Source organism: Crinia signifera, chromosome 2, assembly GCF_055691185.1.
Source record: "Crinia signifera chromosome 2, ASM5569118v1, whole genome shotgun sequence".
NCBI lineage: Eukaryota > Metazoa > Chordata > Amphibia > Anura > Myobatrachidae > Crinia > Crinia signifera.
Window position 1 is genome coordinate 79,912,799 of NC_139218.1, and position 25,186 is coordinate 79,937,984.

A 25,186-nucleotide genomic window follows, 5' to 3' on the forward strand; every position below is an offset into this window, starting at 1 on the left:
TAATTCGCATTTTTCTTTTGTAAACCGCATATTTAATGAGATGCGGATTCCCGGCAAAAAAGCGCGATAAAGTGCCATATAGTGCGATTTTTAGTCAAGAAAATGTGTGATTTTCAGTCATGAAAATCCGCACATTTTCAGGTGCGATTTGTGTAAAAAAATAAAATAAAATAAAAACCGGCGTGGGGTCCCCCCTCCCGAGCATAACCAGCCCCGGGCTCAAAGAGCCGGTCCTGGTTTCATAAAATCATCGGGCAAAACAAATAGGGGTCCCCAGGATTTTATAAAACCATCACCAGGGACTTAGCGCACCCTATTAAATTGGCGATATCAGCAAAAATGCGATAATGCCATTTTGTTGCCTAATTATCACCAAAAAAAACAAAAATCGCATCCTATTAAATGTCACCCTTCATCTCTTGAAGAATGTGGAAAGGTTGACATATTTCAGTGTTAAATACCTGTTTAGAGTGGGTTCTTTGACCACCCCACATTTATTCCTACCCTTCGACGTACCAGTGCCACTTTATCATCATTACTGGAGACCTCTATCTTTGGTACAAAGAAAACCCTCTGATTATGGGCAACACAGAGGTTAGCATTGCGGTCTCACAGCACTGGGGTAATGAGTTCAATTTGACATGGGTCTGCTGTATGTGTGTGAGGTTTGTAGATTCTCCAAATAAGTGTGGATTTCAATAGGGGGCTCCATTTTGCTCTCACAGTCCAAACATTTACTATTAGGTCCATTAGGTCAGAAGCCAATTAACTTATCATAAGATTGTGTGTGCTAAGGGAATGTAGAATGTAAGCTTCGCTGCGTTAGTGACCGTTGTGAATGATTACACAGTCTCCGCACCTCACTACATAGAATGACTGCTGCCCTGCTGTCTAATAATAATAATAATACCTCCCAGATGAGAGAACCGTAACAATCGCTCAATCCAACTGTGGCATTCTGCTGATTCATGGCAGCTCTAAGGTATTTCATGTTCATTGTCAAGAGGCGCAGTTTGGCATCAGTAAAAATCTTAAGGAAATAGTTTTCTTTTTTTATAAATATATATTCATGGTCTTTGGTTGAATTTAGAGTCCTTAGATCACTCGTTGGTTAAAATCTATGACTCCCTTAGGAAAATCACAGCTTCCAGAACATTTAGCACACAGCACAACAAGCACAGAGTTCTGCTTGATGTTCCCTATAAGTGTATACATAGCCTCCAGTTAAGATTAAAAAATGAGCCAACTGAGAAAGGCAAAATGGCAGTCAGAGCCGCGAGAGAATCTGGCTGCTGGACTGTAATTTACCACTGATGAATTGCACTTCATACAGAGAGCAGCCAGGGATAGAAATGGGAGATTCACTCATAGCTTTGCTATGCCAATAAAAGCTAAGAGCATCTTATAGTGATTTGCAAGAACGTGAAGCTTCATTGCTCATAATGATAGTACAAATTAAAACACAGATGATATCTTTATACAGCACATATTAGTTTCTCACTATAATCAACTAACACACAATACTTTATAACTGCACAAAACTCTTTGAGCAAATCCTTATAAACTTTACATTATGGCCTTATTCAGGTTGACTCGCAATTTCTTTCTTTCTTATTAACACACTTTTAGTTTTTCACTTGTGTGCTGCCCTGGGGTGACTGGCCTATGCTGGCCTTCTTGGGGTTCCGCGCCCCAGATTAAAACTTAGTATTAGGGACCCACCCGAAATGAGGTCACCGTGAAGCTGGTTGGTGGGCAAATATTTCTTGGCCAATGACTATACCTCTATTATTGATTAATTTTGATTAATAATATGGAGTTTGCACCTGCACCATGTGTTTTTCTTTGCAGAACTACAAGTCCCAGCATGATAACGCCTCATGTAAATTGGGTGTGCATTCTAAGTCCCCCCCCCATGACTCACAATTTCGCAGGCTTGCAAGTCCACCAGTCGCCGCCTGCCACATGCACAGCCACCCCTCGCATGCTGCTATTACCAACAGACATGCAAATTGATGATTTGCATACTCATCAGCCTTGTGTGTGGGCACAAAATCATTCGATGGTCACATTGAATGATTTTTCAAGTGCTCGCAAATGAAAGACACCTCTTTGGTGTCTTACATCTGCCTACATGGAAAGTGGGCGGGCAGCTGACATCCGCTGATATCAGATGCCGGCCCCCCTGCACCCGCGTCATCAGGGAATTACCATGAAAGCGTCCAGTGGTTTCATGGGAACGCCTATGAAACGATGGGCGTTCCCATGGGCGAATCCCCTGGCCCACAAACCCATGCCCCCTGCCCGCACTGATCTATTCGCAATGTGGTGTGATGGTTAGGTTCTTGGGTTTATTAATCCTGATCTGGGCAAAGTTAATTTGGTACTTGTGGAGTATCACGGCTCCCATCGTATGCCATATGTAGTGGCATACGATGCGATGCGATTTTTACCGATTTTTGAGCATTTTTGGTCAAAAATTGTATGCGATCGCATCGGATGCCATACGATGCCATACGATGCGACCCGATTTTGCACTGAAATGCATCAAAATGCATTGAAATGTGTAGTAAACTTGTGAAATGCCCCCAAATGCCATTTTTCATAGTGTACCACCCCCACTATCAACGTCAACCCGAAGCGTGGCTAGCGGCGGCGGTACGCGTCCTACGACCTTTTCATACCCCCACTATCCACGTCGGCGTGGAGTCGAGAATAGAAAGTGTGGCGAGCGCAGCGAGCCTCCGAGCCCGAAGCGTGGAGAGGGGACGCGGATACCTGTGAAGGCCGCGAGGGGACGCGTATAGCTGTGAAGGTATCCGCGTCCCCTCGCCACGCTTCGGGCTCTGTGGCTCGCTGCGCTCGCCACACTTTCTATTCTCGACTCCACGCCGACGTGGATAGTGGGGGTATGAAAAGGTCGTAGGACGCGTACCGCCGCCGCTCGCCACGCTTCGGGTTGATGTTGATAGTGGGGGTGGTACACTATGAAAAATGTCATTTGGGGGCATTTCACAAGTTTACTACACATTTCAATGCATTTTGATGCATTTCAGTGCAAAATCGGGTGCGATCGCATGCGATTTGATCATATGCGATGCGATTTTTTAGCATACGATCAGCATACGATCAAGGTCGTGGGAGCCGTGATACTCCACAAGTACCGTTAATTCTGCTGCTGCCCAGCACCCAGCATCTAACATATTCTTGGTGAAATAAAGGATAGATATTCAGTCTTCACTACTGGTTCTCAGTAATTACAGTACAGTGCCATTTACAGTCCTTGAACTCTTGAAAACCAGGAAAACCCAGCAAAACCTGTGCATGTCATTAATTAATATAATTTATTTATGCTCTCAAACACAGCCTCTCCCAGCATGAACGGGTCTCCTCTGGTCTCTGGTTGATTGCAGCAGTCAGAACCCAGAAAGGACCAATGAGCAGCTTTTGGATTTTCCTGTGTAAAAAATCCAATGTAAGAGCCATTCTCAATGAACAGCACTGTTAACTGGTTTTACCAGCTAAAAAAACATGTATGGGATAACTCACCGACAGTCTGAATTCTCAAGGTAATTTCTCCAACATCGGAATCCCAACTCTGTCAGGAGCCTGACAGGAGGGGCGAGCACATTCAAGTTCCTTGCAGGCTCAGTGGCTGTGCTCGCCACATATTCTATTCTCAGTCTGTGGAGGTCGTGGATACCCACAAGAAAATTAGGCCATGTAAGTTGTTCTTCCAACTGTCAGACAGTTGGGATTCCAATGTAGAAGAAACAACCCTCAGAAACCCGACAGTCTGTGATCATCCAGCACCCCTAAAAACCCTACTGATAACCAGGAAAAAAACTTGTAGCAGTTTCCACTGAGCTGATTCCCAGTTATACACGGCATTTGCAGAGGTTTTTTTTTGGCAGTCTAAATTTGGTATTACATGGTTTAAAATGATTTGTGTCCATTGGACTATTGATTTATATTTCTGACTCTTTGTGCTTAACTTCTCACCAACTAGATTGCCCATACACACGTTGAGATTTGTGCTTAGCAATTTGTGCTAGGCCCCCCAAAAAGGGTTACTTTAAATAGTAGCTGGCTATCACTAATTATATACACACGTTGCAATTTGAATTTACTTGTTAATCTGACTAGATTTGACACACAAGATCTGAGCTGGTGATAACGATGCGCATCGCCATCGCCTTGGGGTGTACACACGAAGTGGATTTATGCGTAAGCCCCATTAAACCTCCATCTTTGTAGAGGGCAGAATGGGACCACTACAGACACTGTTGAATCTGGTGAATAGCATCTGCAATGCTAGTAAGCTTATATTGTTATATTAAAAAAAAAAGACTTCTTTATTCTTTCTCAAATCTATATTTCATTTTGGATGAAGTTCTCCTAATTTGCTTTAACACATTCAAATATTTGTCTATGATGTCTCGCTATATACAACATACGCACCACTAAACAAAGGGTATTGTAATTTTTATTATTATACTCATGAATAGATTGTTGCTATGGCAATGTAAGCTATTCAATTTATGTGCATCATGTACGCGGAGATGCCATGTCGCATTCAAAGTTAACCTTGCAATTAGTTTTAGTAAAGGAATTACTTTAAAAAGTATTTATTTATATTTATATCCAGTAGAGTGTGCTGGATCAAAAGTAAAGCTATAAATACATACAGTAGGTCAGACCATTTCAATGCTACAAATATGTAACTAATGAAACGCATTGTGTGTTTGTCTTTTGATTACTGTACCTTTTCTCTGTTTGCAATTCAGCAAAAGGGACTTACTGAAAAAGGAATTTTAATACAGGCAACTGCTGTTTTTTTGACTGAAGAAAATAAGCAGCTTCTGCATACCTCCCAACTTTATTAATGTCAGAATAGGGACACGAGCGCCCGAAAAGGGGGTGTGACGTATGTAAACGAGGGCGCAACTTATGCTAATTAGGCCGCGCCCCGTTTTCGGTAACGAATAGATGCGCACAGCGTCAATTCTGTCAGATTGGGGGGGGGACGACTCCCAACTGCCCCCCGCAGCGGGACACTGCCGGCCGTGGGACGTTCCCGCGTTTAGCGGGACAGTTGGGAGGTATGCTCCTGCTATAATCTAGTACTACAGATAGGGGCTGATTCAGAGATGTACTCAAACCCAGCCATTTTTCAAACCTAGCCTGTTTTATGACAGGTAGAAGCTGAATGGCTGGGTTTTTCTCCATTTTACCACTTTTTGAAACTTGATACATCTGGCTACGTTATGCTGACTATGTGCCATGAAGGTTTTGCAACATCAGTCACCGAGAGGTTGTTTTTCTCTCTAAGCGACTATTATTTATTTTTTTATATCAGAATTATTGATATTAAGATGTACCCTATTTTATAGGGAGGTGCACCATATTTTAGGGAAAAAGCGCTTAACTTAGTTTTCTACTAGATCACAGTTTCTCAAAGTACACAGTGCATGTTTTGCAGGTCTCATAACAGAATCAAGTGAAATAATTAGCTCCACCTGTGGATCTTTTAAAATGTGTCAGTCAGTAATGAGTGCACCTGTCGGGTGACCTGGAAAACATGAACTGTGGTTGGCCCTGAGGACAGAGTTTGAGAACCACTGCACTAGAAGAATGCTGAAAGCAGAATAACCTGTGCACAGCATTCACAGATTACGGTCCAGTAGAGGTCCCCAGTAAATTCTGGCATTTGTTACACATTTGACTAATGAATTTTGCTGACTTTCTATTAGTTTTATTTGTTTGTGGCAAACATGACAGTTAAGTAAGCAGAGGTATCACTTACCAAACTGACAACCCACGCGGGTGGCGCAAAAAGGGAGTGTGGATTCACACTGTGATAGGCCTGTAATGCACTGCAACATTACTTCACTTAGTTGTATTTGGCACTTTGGTGTCACCCGGATGCAGTCTGAACCTCCCAAACCAACGTAGCGATGCCACCAAGTACAAGAACTTTGGGAGCTTCAGAAAATTCCTAAGATGCCGTTTCAAATTCTCGTTTGCGAATATGGTTTAAATACAAATATTTTCTTATTTTAGGTGGGAGTGGGTATTTTACTCCTTTAGTCTATGGGATATGAACTATCACAGCACATAATGGGGCGGATTATAAGTTGATCAAAAGTCAGCTGTAGTTACTGTACATCTGCACAGAATATTTAGCAGATATTGAACTGTGTGCAGAGTTGTACATATCTATGTGACGCACCATCCCCATCTGTCTCATATCTGCCATTATCACTTCACACTTGCAAGAAAGACAGTTCCTGGTGAAAGAAATCCATCTGAAACTTTGCATAGTCCGCAATCTCAGCTACACACCCTGACTAAGTAGGTTCAAACAGACCATTACCACCCAATAATACCTCGTCAGCCACAAACGTGGGTGCCAAGGGCAGTTACTAATTGCAGGTTGCCCATCCCGTTGCTGAGGGGAACAAAATGTTCCCCTCTGCAGCACACAACGGCACTTCCTGGACCCACGCACAGTATTATCCTATTGTATATGGAAGTTGTATGGCTACACCTGGATTTGACCAAAACCCCTTAGTACACTTAGGCCCCCCATTGGTTCCAAGTGGAGATGTGACTGTGTTGAGATGACTGAGGGACAGATGTATAAAGCTTCAAAAGTGATAAAATGGAGAGTGACAAGCAACCAGCCAGTCACCTGTCATTTTTCAAACCCAGCCTGTGACATGGCAGGTAGGAGCTTGATTGACTGGTTGTTTATAACTCTCCATTTTATCACTTTTTGAAGCTTGATACATCTAGCCCCGAATCACTTTTTGATGCATGCATGCCCGTCAATCATACTGTACATCTTAACTTTCTGGCTTCCCCCTCTGAGAGCAGCAGGTTGGTACAACAGGAGTGATAGCATTATCATAGGTAGGCGGTGCGGGGGACAAGGCTGTGCAATCAGGTCATTGTGGCCCCAAGCCCAATGATATTACAAAATAATGATGAAATTAACAGTGAAACGCACAAAGCTGGAATTGAAAGAATACAGAAAATCAGTTCAATTTACAATCAGGATGAGGGCAAATTTCCATTTGAATAAGAGAATCAGTGTAAAATAAATGTATTGCATAATGCCCCAAACTTTCAATATGTTTAATGCTATATATATATATATATATATATATATATATATATATATATATATATATATATATATTTTGCTAATGAAAAATAGCTAAACAATATTAGGTTAATCTTAAACACAGTCATCATCATCATCACAATTATTATAGTCATTATTAGATCATCCACTAGCTGACAATAGGAATTTTCCTATAAACAGTAGAACAGAAATGCCCTTTCTGTATGTGTGCAGCACTCAATCGTTAGCCAGTGATGAGAAGTGAAGCACTTAAACACGTTTCCATGAACACAGGGAAATCAATGCTGAGGAAGGGAAACACCAGATCGTTTCCTGCAGGAATTCTACATGAGCGAAAGTGAAATGAACAGTCGCTGCAGAACTGAAATATAAGGGCCTGTGGCTGATCAGCTGCTCTAAAGATACCTGTTACCATGGAGACAGGCTAGGAATGGAAAATAAATTAATAAAATGAAACCGCAAATTTACATGTTATGCGTTATAGAAATTTAAGATTTGCATTTCGTATTTCTACAACCTGTGGAAATGAGGAACATGAAAGTCATGTATAAGATATATTTGGGAATAATAACCACAAAGTGAAGGACTGCGATCCTGCAATGTCATATGCCATAGAATAATAAGAAATCCTGACTACAATGTCATTGAGGAATATTACTGGAACTGGATTCCATTGTTACAGAAAAAAAGGAGCAGATTAATAAATTCCTCATTTGTGTTATTTGCAAAATACATATAGTGTGTGTAATATACCACAGTACTGTACAAATGATTTAGGCAGGTGTGGGAAAATGCTGCAGAGTAAAAATGCTTGCAAAGAGCTAATAGTTAATAGTTTATCCTTATCAATCAACAAACTGCAAAGTGAATGAATTGAAGAGAAATCTCAATCAAATCAATATTTGGTGCAGACATATCGACCTTGCGTCCCCTTCCAGCAGAAGGTGATCAGATCGGGGGCATGGCTACATGACAGAGTCATCATGGCCCCTCCCCCTGCTATACTTCATCAGGTGTCCTGCAATCCGTACACTTCTGTGGGGGGGGGGGGGGGATTTGCAGGACCTTGATCAACTTTCATGGGGGGAAAGGGGGGAAAGCGGGAAGGTCATCCAATTTTCAGGAGCCTCCTGGACATTCCGGGAGGGTAAGCAAGTATGATTTGGTGCGACCACATTTGCCTCAATCAGCATCAATTATTCCAGGTACACTTGCACAAGGTTTTTGAAGGTACTCTGCAGGGAGGTTGTTGGTTCTTGCAGAACTACAGGAACCACAGACGTAGGCTTGCTCAAATCCTTCTGTCTCTTCATTTAATCCTAGACAGACTGTTATGTTGAGATCAGGGCTCTGTGGGGGCCATATCATCACTTGGAGTTCTTTGTGAAACTGTCTGCATGTTTAGGTCATTGTCCTTCTGCAGAATAATGCAAATCCCGCAGATATTATTCTTTAAAGAATAATATCATCACTATACAGAGGAAAACCTCATTTTGTCCTTCTGGGGAAGATAGTCCTAATAAGAACTGTTGAGAAACAAATTACACTATATATGTCCTTGTTTATCTGTTTTTTTATGTATGAATTACCCTTGAAAATCTGATGTGACATATTCCACATCTGGGCCATACGGAGCATATAAGCACGTAACTATTTTTTACACATCCCAGGATGCTTTGCATTAGTTTTGCTATGTGGCCATGCTGAAACTGATGCAAGGCATGCTGGGATGTGTAGTTCATCAACATCTGGAGGGCCGCAATTACCCAGCCCTGGCCTATACTATCCAGGGAGGTAAAGCCATAGCTGGGGGACACACTTGATGGTCATGTGGCCAAAGCATTGACCCTCCCTTACTAGTCAGCCCAAACCAGGAATTCTTGGGGAGGTGAGGACACTCCCAAATACCCGTAGGTGGTGGGTGTGGGGTTGATAGCTCAAGTAATATTATCCTTTATAGTGGGCTACAGGTCCCAGAAAGCCTGCCCTGGATGCTGATTCTTGGAGAACTGCAAGTACCAGCATGTGGGGCATTAAGAGCCAGCTGGTCTCTATAGCCCACCCTGTGAAAGAAATTCCTTTGCTGGCATCTTCACCCTAAGGAACATGGCCTTTCAGCTCTATTGAATGTCAGACGCTCTTCCAGGGGTTCACAGGCATCTTCTTTCACCCACCAGCCAGGGAGGGATTGCTTTGGCCGGGGGAGCTTATGTAAAAGTCTCCTTCTGCTGTTGCATTACACAGCTGGCTGTTAGAGCCTGGTGCTGGTTAAAAAAATACGGGGACCTCAAGTCTTTTGTCCCCCATACAGATGTAGCGGAATTCATCTTTGCAGGGGATGGCGATGGCGTCGCCATCGCCATCCCCTGCCCCGCCGCCATCTGTATGCCGGAAGGGGACGCGCACGCACGAGGGGCGCGCGCGTCCCCTTCCGACGGTGCTGCCCTCGGTCGCCCGGTGCCCACACCGGGCGACCACACCCCTCCGCAGCCTCCTCGGGTCCCCCCCTGCCCCCTTGAGCGGGAGGCGGATAGTAATACGTCCGACTCGCCGCCCCGCCGCCCGGATACTGAGAGGCGCGTGCATGGGGGACGCACGTGCGTCTCAGTCAGATAGCGGCGCCGTGTTGCTGGCGATCCGCCAGCAGCATGCTGCTGGCGGATCACCAGCAAGGAAAAGGCCAGATTCATCTGTATTTTTATAAGCAGGACCGGTCCAAGAGCCCAGTGCTGGTTTGTGAAATACAGGGAACCCTTATTAATTTTGTCCCCCATATTTCACAAACCAGGAACTGCTCAAAGATGTTCTACTTGAGGAGAGGGACACCACGTGTTTTTTTTACATTTATTTTCTATTGTAGAGCAGCATGTAATCAAATACGGATGCATTTTCCATTAGTATTCTTACCTGATGCCGAATCCAGCCTTACAAATGGTTGTAAATTAGACGATCTGATAGAACTCTAGGGCCATTTGCAAATGAGTTCTATTGATGGTCTATTCATTCATAAATCCAAATTCAGCTGTTTGCAAACGAGGCAACCACCGGCTCCCAGCCGTGATTAGGATTGAATGGGTACAAATAGGTGCATTTCTACACATTCAATCTTAGTAAATCCCCCCTTCATGTAGTGTGATTCTGCAGAAATAGTCCAACATCAAAAGAATCAACAACACTTGGAAGAAAAAAAAAATGAATAAGACTTTAGGATAGTATACTTAATTGCGTGTTAAGATTAAACAGAATACTAGAAAAAAATGTACGTATACACCAAATCAAAGGGTAACCTCTCTAATACAGAAAAAGTGCAGTCTAACAAAAGAGTAATGGGGGGTGTAATTGGCACACATGTAAGGAAATTGCTGGCATGAAAAAAACTTAGTAAAATCAGAAACATAATCCGAGTACATCTCATGAGAAGCACCTTCCGATATCCCACTAGGTATCCAAGTCACACAACAATCAGAACGGTATTCTTTCCTTAATGTGACAGCTGACCTGTCATGTCTAATTATCTCAACCTACTAGAGCACAGCAAGGCAATCATACATCAATGACCTTCAATAGTTCCACTCAGGAAAACATTTGAAGCTAAAGCTAATCTTCAAATCACTGGGACTGGGAAAACATCCAAAAACTTAATTTGGGAACAATTGTATAGGGATAAATTTGATGGAGGGGGTAACTGATGAAAAGAAATGCTGAAGACATGAGGCCTCTATAACAAAGACAAAAATGCATCAATACACTTCAGTTTTTGCATTTTGGTATATATCATATAACGTAATATAGTATGATGTAAGTAAAAATATAAATTTTTCCCCCAGCTCACTGAATGTATATTAGTAACCAATCTTGAACACTACAAGATAAAATAAATCAGAGATATTGGTTACATACAGTATACCTGCGCAGGTGTATGATATGCCCCCAAGCCATGTCAAGGCTTCTCTGTATATTGGGGGACCCTAGCGCTATATCTAGGTGCACGGTGTGGCACCCCAAAAACTATCATAAGCTAGAAAGCCAGTGAGATACTATAGTGATAATAAAAATTAGTGATAGGAAGCCGAAGCTATATATAAAGAGAGAAATAACATAAAAAAATGAAATGTAATTAAAATAGAAGGGAGATAGTATTAGTGAGGCAAAAGTGTTAATAGAATGTAAGGGCATGCCGCACTAAAGCCACCCAGCTCAACCGGGCCAGAGGCACCGCACCCCACACCACCGTTACCCTAAATTGGGTCTACGATTAACCAGCAAGAAGCCACATGATAATGACTCCTTACTTGATATATCCAAACTAAGAGCTACCTACCTTGGAGCAACCCCAGACTACTCCATGTGGCATATCAGGACCCACATCTGCTCCTAATATGGGCTCCCTTCTACCTCTCACAATATACATATGGATAGTGGTAGATGCTCAAATAGTTCAGTAATATTACTCAGGTGCATGCAAGGGAGGGGTTAATACTGAGTAAGTAAAACAAGACATTCCCCCCCCCAGCTCACTGAATGGTATTAGTAACCAATCTTGAACACTACATGATAATTTAATTCAGAGATATTGGTCACATATACCTGCGCAGGTATACAGAGAAGCCTTGACGTGGCTTGGGGGCATATCGTACACCTGCGCAGATATATGTAACCAATATCTCTGAATTCTATTATCATGTAGTGTTCAAGATTGGTTACTAATACCATTCAGTGAGCTGGGGGGAAAATGTTTTGTTTTACTTACTCAGTATTAACCCCTCCCTTGCATGCACCTGAGTGGTATTACTGAACTAATTGAGCATCTACCACTATCCATATGTAATATAGTATGATGCAGAAATATGGTCACTATTAGACTGTATACAGGAAACCACTTTATATACATTTTTATGAAAAACAGTATTAAAAAACTCCAAAATAAACAGATTTATTATTAATAATAATAATAATTTACTTCAAAGATTTACTGGTAGCATGATCAACAAATGTTATTGATTTAATAGCGGGAGTTAAATATATTTTATTCTGTATACAAGAAATACCACTGCGTAAACCGTCCTCAGGTGGAAGAATTTCTTAATTAGTCCCCTTGTAGTGTGCAGCTTTTTCTCACAGACCATACCACGGTCTCACACAGGTACTTTGAAAAAGAACGAGAAAGCACACCATCGGCAAACAATGTAACACAATTCTTTGCTGTGTATATGCTTACATACATGGGGTTAAAATATCTCAGCTTATCGGCATCATGTAAAAACACAGGAGGCTCGTACTGAAGCGAGTCCACAACAATACACGGATTCAGCTTCCCGACATCTGCACACTCACGCCACCGCCAGTCCCAGTCAACCCGATGGCAGATGACGTCACCACGTCCTCCGTCCTTGCTATACCCGACCGGTTTTGTCGCACTATTGGACTTCGTCAGGGGGTTTATTCTGTGTTTATTATTTGTGCTTCAATGGGAAGAGTGCACTAAGTGTCCTACCACCACCATAATGGCATCTACTCATGTAGGGGTACTCACAAGTGAAATAGAGGTTTCCAGTTTTTCAAATAGTTTGCCCACTTATCAGCTATTGGGGGTGATTCAACAGTGATTGTACAGAATCCGTACCCGTTCCGATGGCGGGGGATTCTGAGCATGCGTGTATTTGCATATGAGCAGACCCCCTGATTGAACACCTTTCGTGAGTAGCACACTTGCAGTGCATTCTCATGGTAGGGAGGGGGTGGGTGGGGGAAGACACCGGGCAGAGCAGGGGAACGCCCGGTGACCACCGAATGATTTCTCCTGCAAGCAGCCGCATGTGAGGCGATGTGTTTGTTGGGTGGCATTAAGGTGCTAGGCAGGGAATATACGCTGCCTAACGAGCCGTCCTAAATCACCTCCATTGTCTGGTGGTCACAAGATTATATTATCCTGGAATATTCAAAACACAGGTTTTCTATTAATGGTGTGGGCATTATATGTGCTCTATGACTTCTATAATTGTCAGGCAATATCACTGTGCCCTTTTGAAAAATGAAGTTTTCTGTAGATAGGGAGAGTACATTGAGACATATTGCTTCAAACTAGTAGAACTCACATGGGGAACCTTAATTTGAAAGAGGGAAGTCCCTCATTTCATATGATGTGCCCCTTAGCACAGTAGTAATTGTCAAACTAAGGTAGTATATAAAAATGAGCATTTCCACAGATAGGCAGGATGTAATTCTCAGATCTCCATATCTTCTTTGAAATAATGCATTCAAATTTCTAATTTAAAATGTTTTCAGATCCGAATCTGGCAGTAAGAACCATGAAGAGCCTGAATTGCACCTCTCTAATATCGTATGTAGGCACTGCACACAAAATAATGACTTATATTGACGTTGCAATGTGTAAAATGATTATGCTAAGGAGTAATAAACCCCTCAGCAGCAAAGGGATTAATGAGATAATGATCATACTTACGATCTTTACTTTTATTTCCCAACACATGCATTCAGGGGGGATTGCCCACTAAATTATTTTGATAAGAAGTTACCTTATTTTATTAGACAACAGCCATATGTGTATTATAATTGCATGTGTGCCTGGTCTTGTTCAAAGCACCTTTGGCTCAAGTTTTTACAGATTTCCTGAGACATGTTCTTTATGATAACGTATGGATCTCTGTTATTTATATGCAAGCAGGGGTTTCATAGTCTTGTTTAGTAGCATGTGTTATGCAACAATAATCTCTACCCTCTAATGAAGTACTACAGTATGAAAACAGAGCAAATGACAGGAGTACTCAAGGAATTGTGCATCCTAGTCAGTCATTGATATTGTAAAAAACAAATAATCCAAATCCCATCAAAAGTTATATACAATCAGAAAAACATAAAGCATAAGATAATAAAAGCAACCCAGAAACTGTTTATAATAAGAATAAATCAGGGTTGCCTACTTTTGAAAAATCATTTCAGGGAGAAATGTAATAGCCATGGTGGACGGGCCTTACGTCACCAGGGAGCCCCTACAGTATTTTGATAAGCATCAGATTAGAAGTGGGGACAGTGCTGGGAGACCAGGCAGAGGGGAGTTGGGAGACAGAGCAGGGAAGGAGTAGAGGGGCAGTGCCGGGAAAACAGGCAGAGGGGGAGGGCAAGGAATGTGTAGTGTAGTAGGGACAGTGCTGGGAGACCAGGCAGAGGGGAGTCAGGGGGAGGGCAAGGAAGGAGTAGTGTAGTGGGGACAGTGCTGGGAGACCAGGCAGAGGGATTGTGAATACACTTCCCCCCCCCCCCCCCCCCCATAAGACACACTGTTCTTTCCTCTTAAGTTACTGCTCAGGCAACATCATCTTGTTGACGGCGCCAACACGCTGACACCGGCGTCATCATGCGCACCACATAACGTGCAATCAAGATGGCAGCAGGTGCGGGAGAAAGGGGCCCTCTTCCGGGAGTCCGTGAGATGTCCCAGGATTCTGGGAGTCTCATGGACATTCCGGGAGAGTCAGCAACCCTGGAATAAATGTTCATGTGCATAAACCTTTTTACTGCACAATCAGACAAGGCACATCATATAAATCAAACAACCACCTATATTAGGATTCTTTAAAGTATTAAATAATACATGGGTTTTTATTCCTAAAAAAGCAAGTACTTTTAAAGCATGCATTCTGTATCATTTTTCAAACCTATCCTACAAATGAATCTCTTATTCAAAATCTTGATGGAACGATAACTAATACAGGTATAGCATTTACTTTTGGTCTTCTACAAAGGCTCTCAAAATGTAATTTGGACCCTGATTCTGAAGCAGTGGAATGTTCATCTACTACTTCCTAAGTGTCTCTGGGCGGGATGTTCTAACATCTGCCGCTCTACATCGCCCCCCCCCCCCCCCCCCCTCCACCAGGAACCTCATTCTTGCTTACCTCATATGCTCTAACATATGCGATTAGTAACACAAGGGACAGCGCTTGCCATAAGAGCTGTCCCTTGCAATGCGGCGCCGTCCCTGGATTTCCGGGTCTGAGTCCCGGTAGTCCAGGGGTCTTCAACCTTTAAGACAGCGTGGGCCACCTAAAAAAATCCAGTGAAGCCCGAGGGCCACTATACTCTACTGCGGTATTTCGGACAGCCTCATAGAATCACAGCTCCCCTATAACGTCAGCACAGTCCTTCATAGATAGTTGGCACAGCGGCCCATACTCAGCACATAACCCCCCACACACACACATACCCAAATAGTTATCAGCAGCCAATTTGGGTTCCAGTGCAAACAGTAAAATTTGTCCCCCCTCCATATATAAATCGGTATTGAATAAATTGCACGCGCCGTAGGCGCGCTCCCAAAAAAGGGGTGTGGCCTAATTATAACGAGTGTGAACTAGCAGGAAAACAATTACCTGACACCTCTTTTGCAACCTGCATGACCAGACATTGGTTACCGCAGGAATGGTCATTGTCCTCACACGCTTAAGTTGACTGAAGGCTGCACAGTGACATATAAACATGAAGGCCCACACAGTGACCTAGTACGCCTCACAGATCGAACCCAAACAATGAAAGGCTACTTAAATCAATATACACTGTTACACTGTTTATCCATAATACACATTACACATTATGCCGCACACCGTGATGCCCATTACACATTAATCCACACAAAAATTATGCCCATTGCACATTATGCCCCACACTGATGCCAATTATGCCACAGACCATAATGCCAGCAGTACTCCTGCTTATACATATGATGCCCCAGCAGTGCCCCTCACCTAATGCCCCAGCAGTGCCCCTCACAATGCCCCAGCAGTGCCCCTCACACACAATGCCCCAGCAGTGCCCCTCACACACAATGCCCCAGCAGTGCCCCTCACACACAATGCCCCAGAAGTGCCCCTCACACACAATGCCCCAGCAGTGCCCCTCACACACAATGCCCCCAGTAATAGCCCACCCACAATGCCCCCAGTAATGCCGGCAGCATTGCCAGGTCCCCTGCTCCCGCCAGCTGTACCTCCTCATCCTGCAGCTTTGCCGGGTCACCTGCTTCCACCATCCATGCCTCCTCCTGCAGTTTCGCCGGGTCCCCTCCGCCAGCTGTGCCTCCTCCTCCTGCAGTTCCAGCACCGGGTCCCCTGCTCCCGCCAGCTGCGTCTCCTCCTCCCGCAGCTTCGTCGGGTCCCAACTCCCCAGCTCGTGACCATACGTGCCTCCTCCTCCCTCAGCCGCGCTGGATCCACTCCTCTGCCCTGCCTGCAGCCAATGGAAATCGGGTAGGCGGCACCCGGGGGACTTCATTAAGCTGCCTCCCTCGGCAGCGTTTTCTTTTACTTTAAAAAAAAAAATCCTGTGCATGGCGGGCTGGCGGGCAGGGGGCCACTGAGATCAGCGGGGCCATGGGTTGAAGACCCCTGCGGTAGTCCCTCTGCACATACGCAAAGTGACAGAACTGTGTGAGGGATCCGTCACAGATATCTTCCTGCATGCCCCTTGGTGGGCGCTATCATTCAGCACCTGTGCCGAAAGAATCCTGGGTCCCAGCCCTGGAAGTACAGCACCAGAACCGCATGAGCTGACCTTTGTGTTAATAATTGTGTATGTTTTTAGTTCATCCCCCTGAATCCGTTTGGTTGCTATGGGCAACATCAACTCTTTTCATTTATAGAAACTTTAGTAAATTAAAATGTAGAATTTAAAGCACTATACCTACAAGTACTCCCCCTTCCCCATCCCACAATGACACATAAGACTGTTAATGATCTCCCGATCCCACTGCATTGTATTACTCAATAGGACTTTCAATAAACAGAAAATACTGCATTCTGGTCACATTTTGCGGCTTATAAACATTTTCATCTTTCAAGTATATTGCTAAACCAAGTAATACAAGATTTGGTAAGCAGCAAAAACGTGTTGCTTCGGTAAGAAAGCAACAAGCTTTGTCTAGATGTTTATATAAATATACAGACATCACACATAGGCATTTTCTTTCGTATTGTGAAAGTCAGAATTAAACCGATTATAAAAAACTAATGCATTATTCCAATTCTCCCTTTTTTGGGGGTATACACAGTGGTGCAAGTGTGGCAGTATGGGGTGGTTTGGTGTACCGCTAAAACATATTGTGCCGGTACCCCGTACCGATATAACAATTGACTTGGAGAGAGCTCACTGAGCGGCACAGTACCGCTAAGACATTTTTTCTACTTGCGCCACTGGGTATCCGGTACATTATTTGTGTCTGCCTCGAGATCTGCCCATCTGGACCTGGCTACCTAGTTGGAGCACAGTAGTACTGAAAGCTCAGGCATGGGATATTAATTTTACTAAATGAAAGAAAATGTATTTAAGCATATTCACAGTTATAAATATATAATTAGCCTGGCAATTGACTTCTACATGCTATTGCTGGCTGTGACTTCTTGAGCAATAAAATTCTTTAATGAACAGATAGCACATAGGTAGGAATTCATTAAGCATGACTGTTTGTTGCACTTACACAATAACTCCATGTGAGACCGATGCTGCGTTTTACACACCTTCACAATGGCAACTTGTCCCATCGCACACAGCGACAAGTTGACTGAATCTCCCCCTTAGTAGCCATAATGTATCTGCTATTTGATACAATATGGGGTACATTTATTAAAGCTTCTAAATATGTGGTGTTGCCCAGGGCAACCAATCCCATTCTGTCTATAAATTCTCTATTGTATCTTGGAAAATAATAGACATAATCTGATAGGTGGCGATGGGATTTAGTCACTATGTGATTGAGGTGATAAATCCCATAAAAAGCATCCAAATCACATGTTGTTGACATGAGGTCTGATTATAACATCTCATCGGGACTTGGCTGGGATCGTATATGACCCATCTTATGCAAAATGACTGCTTACGGTTTAACGCTCAAGGGGGTATCACGGGCAACTTCTCCCCTCAGAGAAGAAGTACACATGCACTACTGCAATAAAACCGTGTTAAACATGCAATTGCAAATGGTAATTTCAATGATTAGATTTCCTGGCGGACAGGAGCTCCATCTGATGGGAACACGCGAGCGGCTTCCCTGCCCGCCTCCGCTTGAGAGAGATGGGCAGGGAGCAGGGGAAGACTGGGGAGCTGCGGGGGAGCTGCTGGAGACCGGCGGAGGTCTCTGACAGAACGAGGCGTGTGAGCATCTCGTGCGCCCCGTTCTGTCGGCTGGCACGCCATGGCGATTCTATCGCCAGGAGCAGCTCCTCTCCATCTGTATATATTTAATGATATCTTTCAGTGACATTACTAACACCCCCGTCGGACACACTGATGATTTGACTGTATGTTTAGTGGACAGGGGGGTTGTTAATGACCTGCAGGAGCATTGTTAAAAATATAGAACACATTTATGATATGCAGGATAGTATCATTATCAAGATTGTTATTGTGCATACGGATGGAGCTGCTACAGTTGTTTCTGCCAGCTTACCATATTGGGAAAGCTGGCAGGGCTGGCGAACGGCAGAGACGGACACGCTCGCGCATCCCACTGCCTGCCATGTCACAGGCTGTGTTTGAAAAATGTCAGGTAGGAGCTGATTGGTTCGTTGTTTATCACTTTTGAAGCTTAGTGCATCTGGCCCATAGTCTGTACCCAGCTTTAGATTACTGCTTCATAGCACTGTCTTGAGTTGGATTCCCACCATGGCCATACAGTTTAGCATGTTTATTTCTCCCAGTGCTTGTTTGGGTGGTTACAAACACACCTGGGAAAGAACTCTCCTGCGCTTTCATCGTCTTTCCTAAACAAGCTCAATTATTACGTCGTTTAACAGCAACCCCCGCCTTTTTACTTCCAAAAGTCCCAATATAAAAAAAAAAAAAAAAAGTAAACTAATACAATGCTTAATACTGGATTTCATCTTACGGAAGCTAAAAAAAATTCTAAAGCTGGTCATACACGGAGCGTTTTTCCGGTGCGATGCGCGCTTCCGTGCACATCACATCGCACAGCACATAAAATGTGCGACACAGACGTTTTGCACTAGATCGCATCGCATGTAGTACAAAAAGCTGGTTGCTGTAGCATATCGCATGCTTTTTGTACTAAATGCGATGCAATCTAGTACAAAAAGTAAGGAGCTCATCACTGTGTGTATGGGCACCTTGACACTTTTCTTTTTCCAATAAATATATGTACAGTGTCTCACAGGATGAGAACATTGATCCACAAATAGAACATCACAACATATGCAGTTTACTTGATGCATAAACATATACTACACATAAAAACATCAAACGATATTGCTCAAAGAATGTTGTGCATTGTGTACAGATGTGGCAACTGTATGGGTGTAGCACTTTTAAATAGCAGAAGATTAAATGTATATGAATTTTACTTTATAATGTCTGTAGGGAAGTCATACATTTTTTGACTAAACAACGTCCTTCCAATGTAAGCATTTTCATTTCTTGTTATGAAAAAAATAAATAAAAAAAAAGGTTTCTTTTAAAATAATTTTAAAATGTCAAATTTTAGAGAAAGGCTAATTTACACTCTTTTAAACAGGCTAATGTTACATATTTTATGAAATTAATAGTTTCTTAAGCTTTGTCTTTTTTCATTTAATGACTGCATAAATACTGTACATACAGATTGAGCCACTCTCTTTGTTGGGCCGCCGGTGACGCTGGTGCGTGTGCATCTCTGAATCTTGCACGCCCCAGTGCCGGCAATAGGTGCACGAGCATGTGAGACACTCCCGCATCCACATCCGCCGGTAACAGGGAGAGTAGCTCCATCTGTATGGGACTGGCTATGAATAGACTTCATGTTGGTAATATTATATAATCTGCTGATCTATGATGCTTATACACATCTATTTGATGCATTCACATTATAAACCTTTGCATCTTTTGCATCTAGAAAAAAAAAGAAAGACTAAGCACTTACTTGCTTCGTCTGGTTTTTCTGGTTCTTCGGATGATCCTTCCTCTTGTGTTTCCTGTTTTTGAGAGGTCTCCGTTGGTTCCAAAATACTGACTGGTGAAAGTGGAGCACAATGACTTAACCCAACATCTCTCGGTAGCGTAAAACTGCGTGGTTTTGCCTTACTGCCACCTAGTACTTGTAATCTGTTACCCTCCGCTAAAGGATATAGGCCATAGTGATCTTGTTGGTGGTATTTCGGAGCTGGAAGTGTAGACTGCCGCCTGTGATCTGGGGAGGCCACTCCAGGGTCAGTGAATACAGAGTCCTCCAGTGGAAGAGTCTGAAGATAGTGAAGTCCTGAGCTGGTTAGAGGCGTCTCAATTAAATCCTGCCACGATCGCCTCTGACTGGCAGTTTTACGCACAGGAGAATCATTTGTACTCCCTGCGGTTTCCTGACGGTTTTCTTCATGGGAAGATTGGGACTGCGAGGTTTCTGTGGAAGATAACCTGCCATGTTTTGTTTCCACAAAAGGGCTGGCACAAGTCATCTGTAAGGAAAAAGAGATCATTAAAAAACAAATCTTGCTGGCCCACTGCTGGCAGTAACTGCAGCTAAGACTTTTTGTAAGTTGCCAGTTTTGGGTGTTTTATTTTTTCATCTGCATTTGCCTTATTATTTTGGCAAAAACAGATGCAGTATCGGTGAGTCTTGAAACACTAGATTTAATCAAGAGTGTGCAATATCAGAGTCAGCCACCGAATTGCAATTTCTATCGCTAACATTTAAATGTACAATCACAATTAATCACTGTCACACCAATGTAAGACCAAATGTACATTTAAGAAACACAAGACTTGCCGGGTGTTAATATTTTTTTTTGTGATGAAGCTTAATCTTGTGGAAGCCATAGCAAGAGATAAAAAGTTTTCTTTATTTTTTTTTATTGTTTTAGATCTATTATTCCTACTGTACCCCCAGAGAAAGCACTAAAATTGGGGGTTGGACACTAAAGTAATAAGGGGGTACAGTTAGGTTTAGGCTGCAGGGGGAATTGGTTAGTGTTATGCACTAAGGGGGAGGGTAAGGCCTGAGGGGGTGGGGTTAATGTTTTGCTGCAGGCATGGAGAGTTAGTGATAGGGAGGTAGCTGAAGAGGCTCAGAACACTAACCTAGCAGGTGTCACAATTCTGTGCATAAGGATGCAACTGTCGATCTCCTGACTGCCAGCATCCTGTACCAAACCCCAGAAGAATGAGGTGTGCAAAAACATACAAAATAGGTTCTGCAAACCAACTCGCTATAAATAAACGAAAATAAAGGGGGTTGGATATTCATTTAAAAATGATTCTTTAAAAATCTTTCTATCTTTTTTCTAGCTATACATATTATACTTAGCTTCCTTTATTTTCTAGCTGCACGTTAAATCACACCATATGAGACTGCAAAAAGAGTATATTACAATAACTTGGGGGTCTATGGCCATTCACCCCAAATGAAACCGTAGAACAACTGACCGGATTAGTTCTAGTTCAGAGGACATTTTCTAAATGCACGACTGAACAGATGACAGGCATCTGCTGTAACAAAAATGAACTGAAAAAAACCTAAATACTATAAGCTTAATGTTACATTGCAAATGTGGGCGAATAATAAAAAATGCCATTAAGGGAAATAGAGCAAGCTCAGGGTGTTTTATTAGTGCTTTTGCAAAGCATCTGTGGCAGTAACTATTATGACAATTATTGTTAATTCTCCGAAGACCCAAGGCCCAGTTCATCAAAACAGCTGACCACAGCTATAATTGTTCTAACAAGCACCCACACACTCCATAAAGTTACAAGTACTGTAACACAAATTAAAGAGGACATTTCTGTTTACAGTAGCTATACTGATAGTCACAGCCAAGTTTCAGTATGTCAGAAAACTTGATCTAAAATCATTAGGAAAAAACCCTCAAAGAATATAAAAGTTTTAAAAAAATAAAAAGGCACTGTGCTCGGGATGCAGTTAACAGGGGATTAATATGAAATCCCAGTGGTCAGAAATCCCGGCACTTTCTCCACGACACCCATAGAGGGAGAATAAATTAGTGTGCCGAGCGTAGCTCTTGTCGGGATTTCGGCGGTCGGGATTTTGAACGCCGGGATTTCATACCAATCCCCTGTGCACTGTGTTACAGATTCATTGCCAGACTACAGTAAGGGGACGGCAAATTAAAGGACTATTTTTTTTCAGGTTTTTAAAGTCAAAGAATGTATATTTGCTACAAACATAGTCATAAAGAATATCTGTATCTAAAACTGGTCACCTGGGAAACAGCTGTTCACATCAAAAGCACAACCTCCCTGATTGCATAGCAACTGTATGAATAAAAAGGTTCTTAATTGGTTAGGGTTATTAACCACAAGAATAGATATCAGTACAACACGACAGTGAGCAGAGCTATAAAATGTACTGTTGCAGATCATCTAGTAACTAAACAAATGTTATACAAACTTGTTGCAAAATGGACCTGTGCTGTTATTTATAGACAGAATAGTTTAAATTCACAATGAAAATGAAAGCAACAATCAAAATAGAGTTGTTGGGACACGTATAATGCCAAATGGAGGATGAACCTATTTGCAGATTTGGGGCCTTTTGCTGCTACATAATTATAATAAGGGACTGCAGGGGGCATTTTCATTCGCTACTTATTGGAGCCATGATGTACTGTACATTTAATATATCTCCATAGTAACTAGAACAAGTCAATCCTGTTACAATAAAAATACAAAATGCCTGTTTTTTCAAAACACCTAATAAACCTTTGGTGTCTAGCGCAGTTCATATATACCTTATCATTTTAGAGAAATAATAATGAAAATATTTGTTCTGCAAACCCATTTAGTAGTGCTGGAACCTGCTGTTAATTAGATTTAAGAATACTAATCTACAGTATAGTATTAATATGCTGCTTACCATGGCTGGTCTTGGGTATGTGTCATACGGTGGCGGCGGGCTATCTTGCTTTGGAGTGGACGGTGTTTCAGCATCTTCTTGATCACTTTCACTCCAATAGTCTGTAAGATACAGGTCCCATATAAACGAAATTGTCCAACATGACAAATATAACAGATTTATGTAAACAAAATAATCGATTCTCTCTAACTTGGCAAACAAGTGAAAACTTTTCACACTTAGGTGCCTATTAATTAGACTGTGATGTCTGTAAGTACAGTGATCGTTAATGTAATTACTGTACCTGATTTTTTTTTTGCTATAGGAGCTGAATTTGCAGTAATCAGACCACACAAGTGCAAGCAGTCATTGTCAGGTCTCTCTCAAGGTCATTGTGCAAACCATAGTCAATAGGCTACAAATGCTATTGTCATTTGGAGATGGCATTAGCTTTTGGGCCCAAGCTCTGTATGCTTTGCAATTTGTCATTTACCCAAGCCCCCAAAGAATCCTATGGGGGCTGCTTTTGTAATAAAAAAATGTTGCTGCAGTCACATTAAACAGATTTCTAGCCACCCCTACTTACAATAAGTGTATTTGGGTGTCTTAATCACATTGCTGTACAAATAAGGCTCACCAGGCAGACTTTGTTGATTAAAATGAGATGTGGCATGCAAATATTCTGTGTGCAATTGCAGCCGTATCTGCATACAATGTTCTACGTTACAGTGGTGGTGGTAGGGGGTGTTTCTGGGAAAAAGAGTTGCTCATGCTGGCTTTGTTGCACAGGAGCTAGCATTCTGTTATGTGCTCTTTGTGCCTCGACTCTTTACTTATGGAGGCTAGATGAGTAAGAACATTTATCACAGAAACCTAGAGTTTGATGGAAGAACAGTCTAGTCTAGTTTGCACTCAACACATTAGCACACTCACACACTAGGGTTAATTTTATCAGGGGACAAATAACAAGCCAACCCATATACATTTCTATAATGGGTGCAGTGTGCATTGTGTACAAGGGCCCCACCACCAATATAGAATACTTATCACTTCCAAGTCCCATGGCGGCATCTCGGCACCAGACAGAAATCGCTTGAAAAATGGCCGCCATTGCGCAAGCGCACTGGATATGTCACCAGGAACAAGGTATGGGCACCATGTTCCTGGAGACCTGTGCATAATGCCAGAGTCTTCTTGCCCTCAGAAAGGGGGGGGGCACACTATAGGCTGCACGTGAATCTTGTCATCTCTTAAAATGCCCCTGAACCATTCAGTATATTTTTTGGATTGTGAGAGGAAACCAGAGCACCAGGAGGCACCCAAAAACACGGGAAGAATACACCACACGGTTAGGGCCTTGGTGGGAATTTAACCCATGACCACAGTGCTGTAAGGTAGCATTTGCTAACCATTACACAATCCATACTGGCCTATTTAATTGGTTCTGGGGGGAGGGGGTGACACCTGTAAATATTCTTTGTTAAATTAACCACTTAATGTAGACGAGGGTATTTAGAATAATGTAAAACAAAGAATTTGCCCCAGATAAAAACATGCATAAGCCTAATAGGTCATGCAAAGAAATAATAACTATGATTGGCCAACTCATCATAAACACAATAGTACTAGCAAACACAATAGTACTAGCAAACTGGTATTCAAAGTCTATCAAATGTCGAATGACAAAAATTGCATTTTAGGGGGTATAGAATGTATACTTTTATTGCTCTATGGTTATTCAGTATATTAGTTGTTATATGAACTGCATAGGCTACAATGAATCTGGGTTTACTGCTTGATAGTCCTGGCATGAGCTAATATTCCTGAACTCTTCAGAGCACATAAACCTTGCCATCTAGTCTCTATGGGCCTTATTTTGGTTCATTCTTTCTGACAAAATCCTTCTTAGATGGACAAAACCATGTGCACTGCAGGGGGGCAGATGTAACATGTGCAGAGAGAATTAGATTTGGGTGAGTAATTTTGTTTCTGTGCAGGGAAAATACTGACTGCTTTATTTTTGCACTGCAATATAGATCTCACTTTGAAGTAAAACTCCACCCAAATCTAATTCTCTCTGCACAAGTAAAACCTGCCCCACCTGCAGTGCACATGGTTTTGTCCATCTAAGAAGGATTTTTTCAGAAAGAATGAACTAGAATAACCCCCTATAAGAGGTCCATCGAAGCTAA

At 42.5% G+C, this 25,186-nt stretch overlaps 1 protein-coding gene across 5 annotated transcripts in view; it reads right to left on the minus strand.

Moving 5' to 3' along the window:
* Window positions 1-25,186, minus strand: part of CNKSR2 (connector enhancer of kinase suppressor of Ras 2) — a 326,527-nt gene that overhangs the window by 38,508 nt on the left and 262,833 nt on the right. For all 5 annotated transcript variants that reach the window (XM_083172470.1, XM_083172469.1, XM_083172468.1 and 2 more), the window contains 2 exons: window positions 23,016-23,116; window positions 20,073-20,601 (listed from right to left, as the gene is read on the minus strand). In XM_083172470.1, coding sequence (XP_083028596.1) covers window positions 20,073-20,601; window positions 23,016-23,116 — 630 coding nt within the window. The remainder of the gene's footprint in view (window positions 1-20,072; window positions 20,602-23,015; window positions 23,117-25,186) is intronic.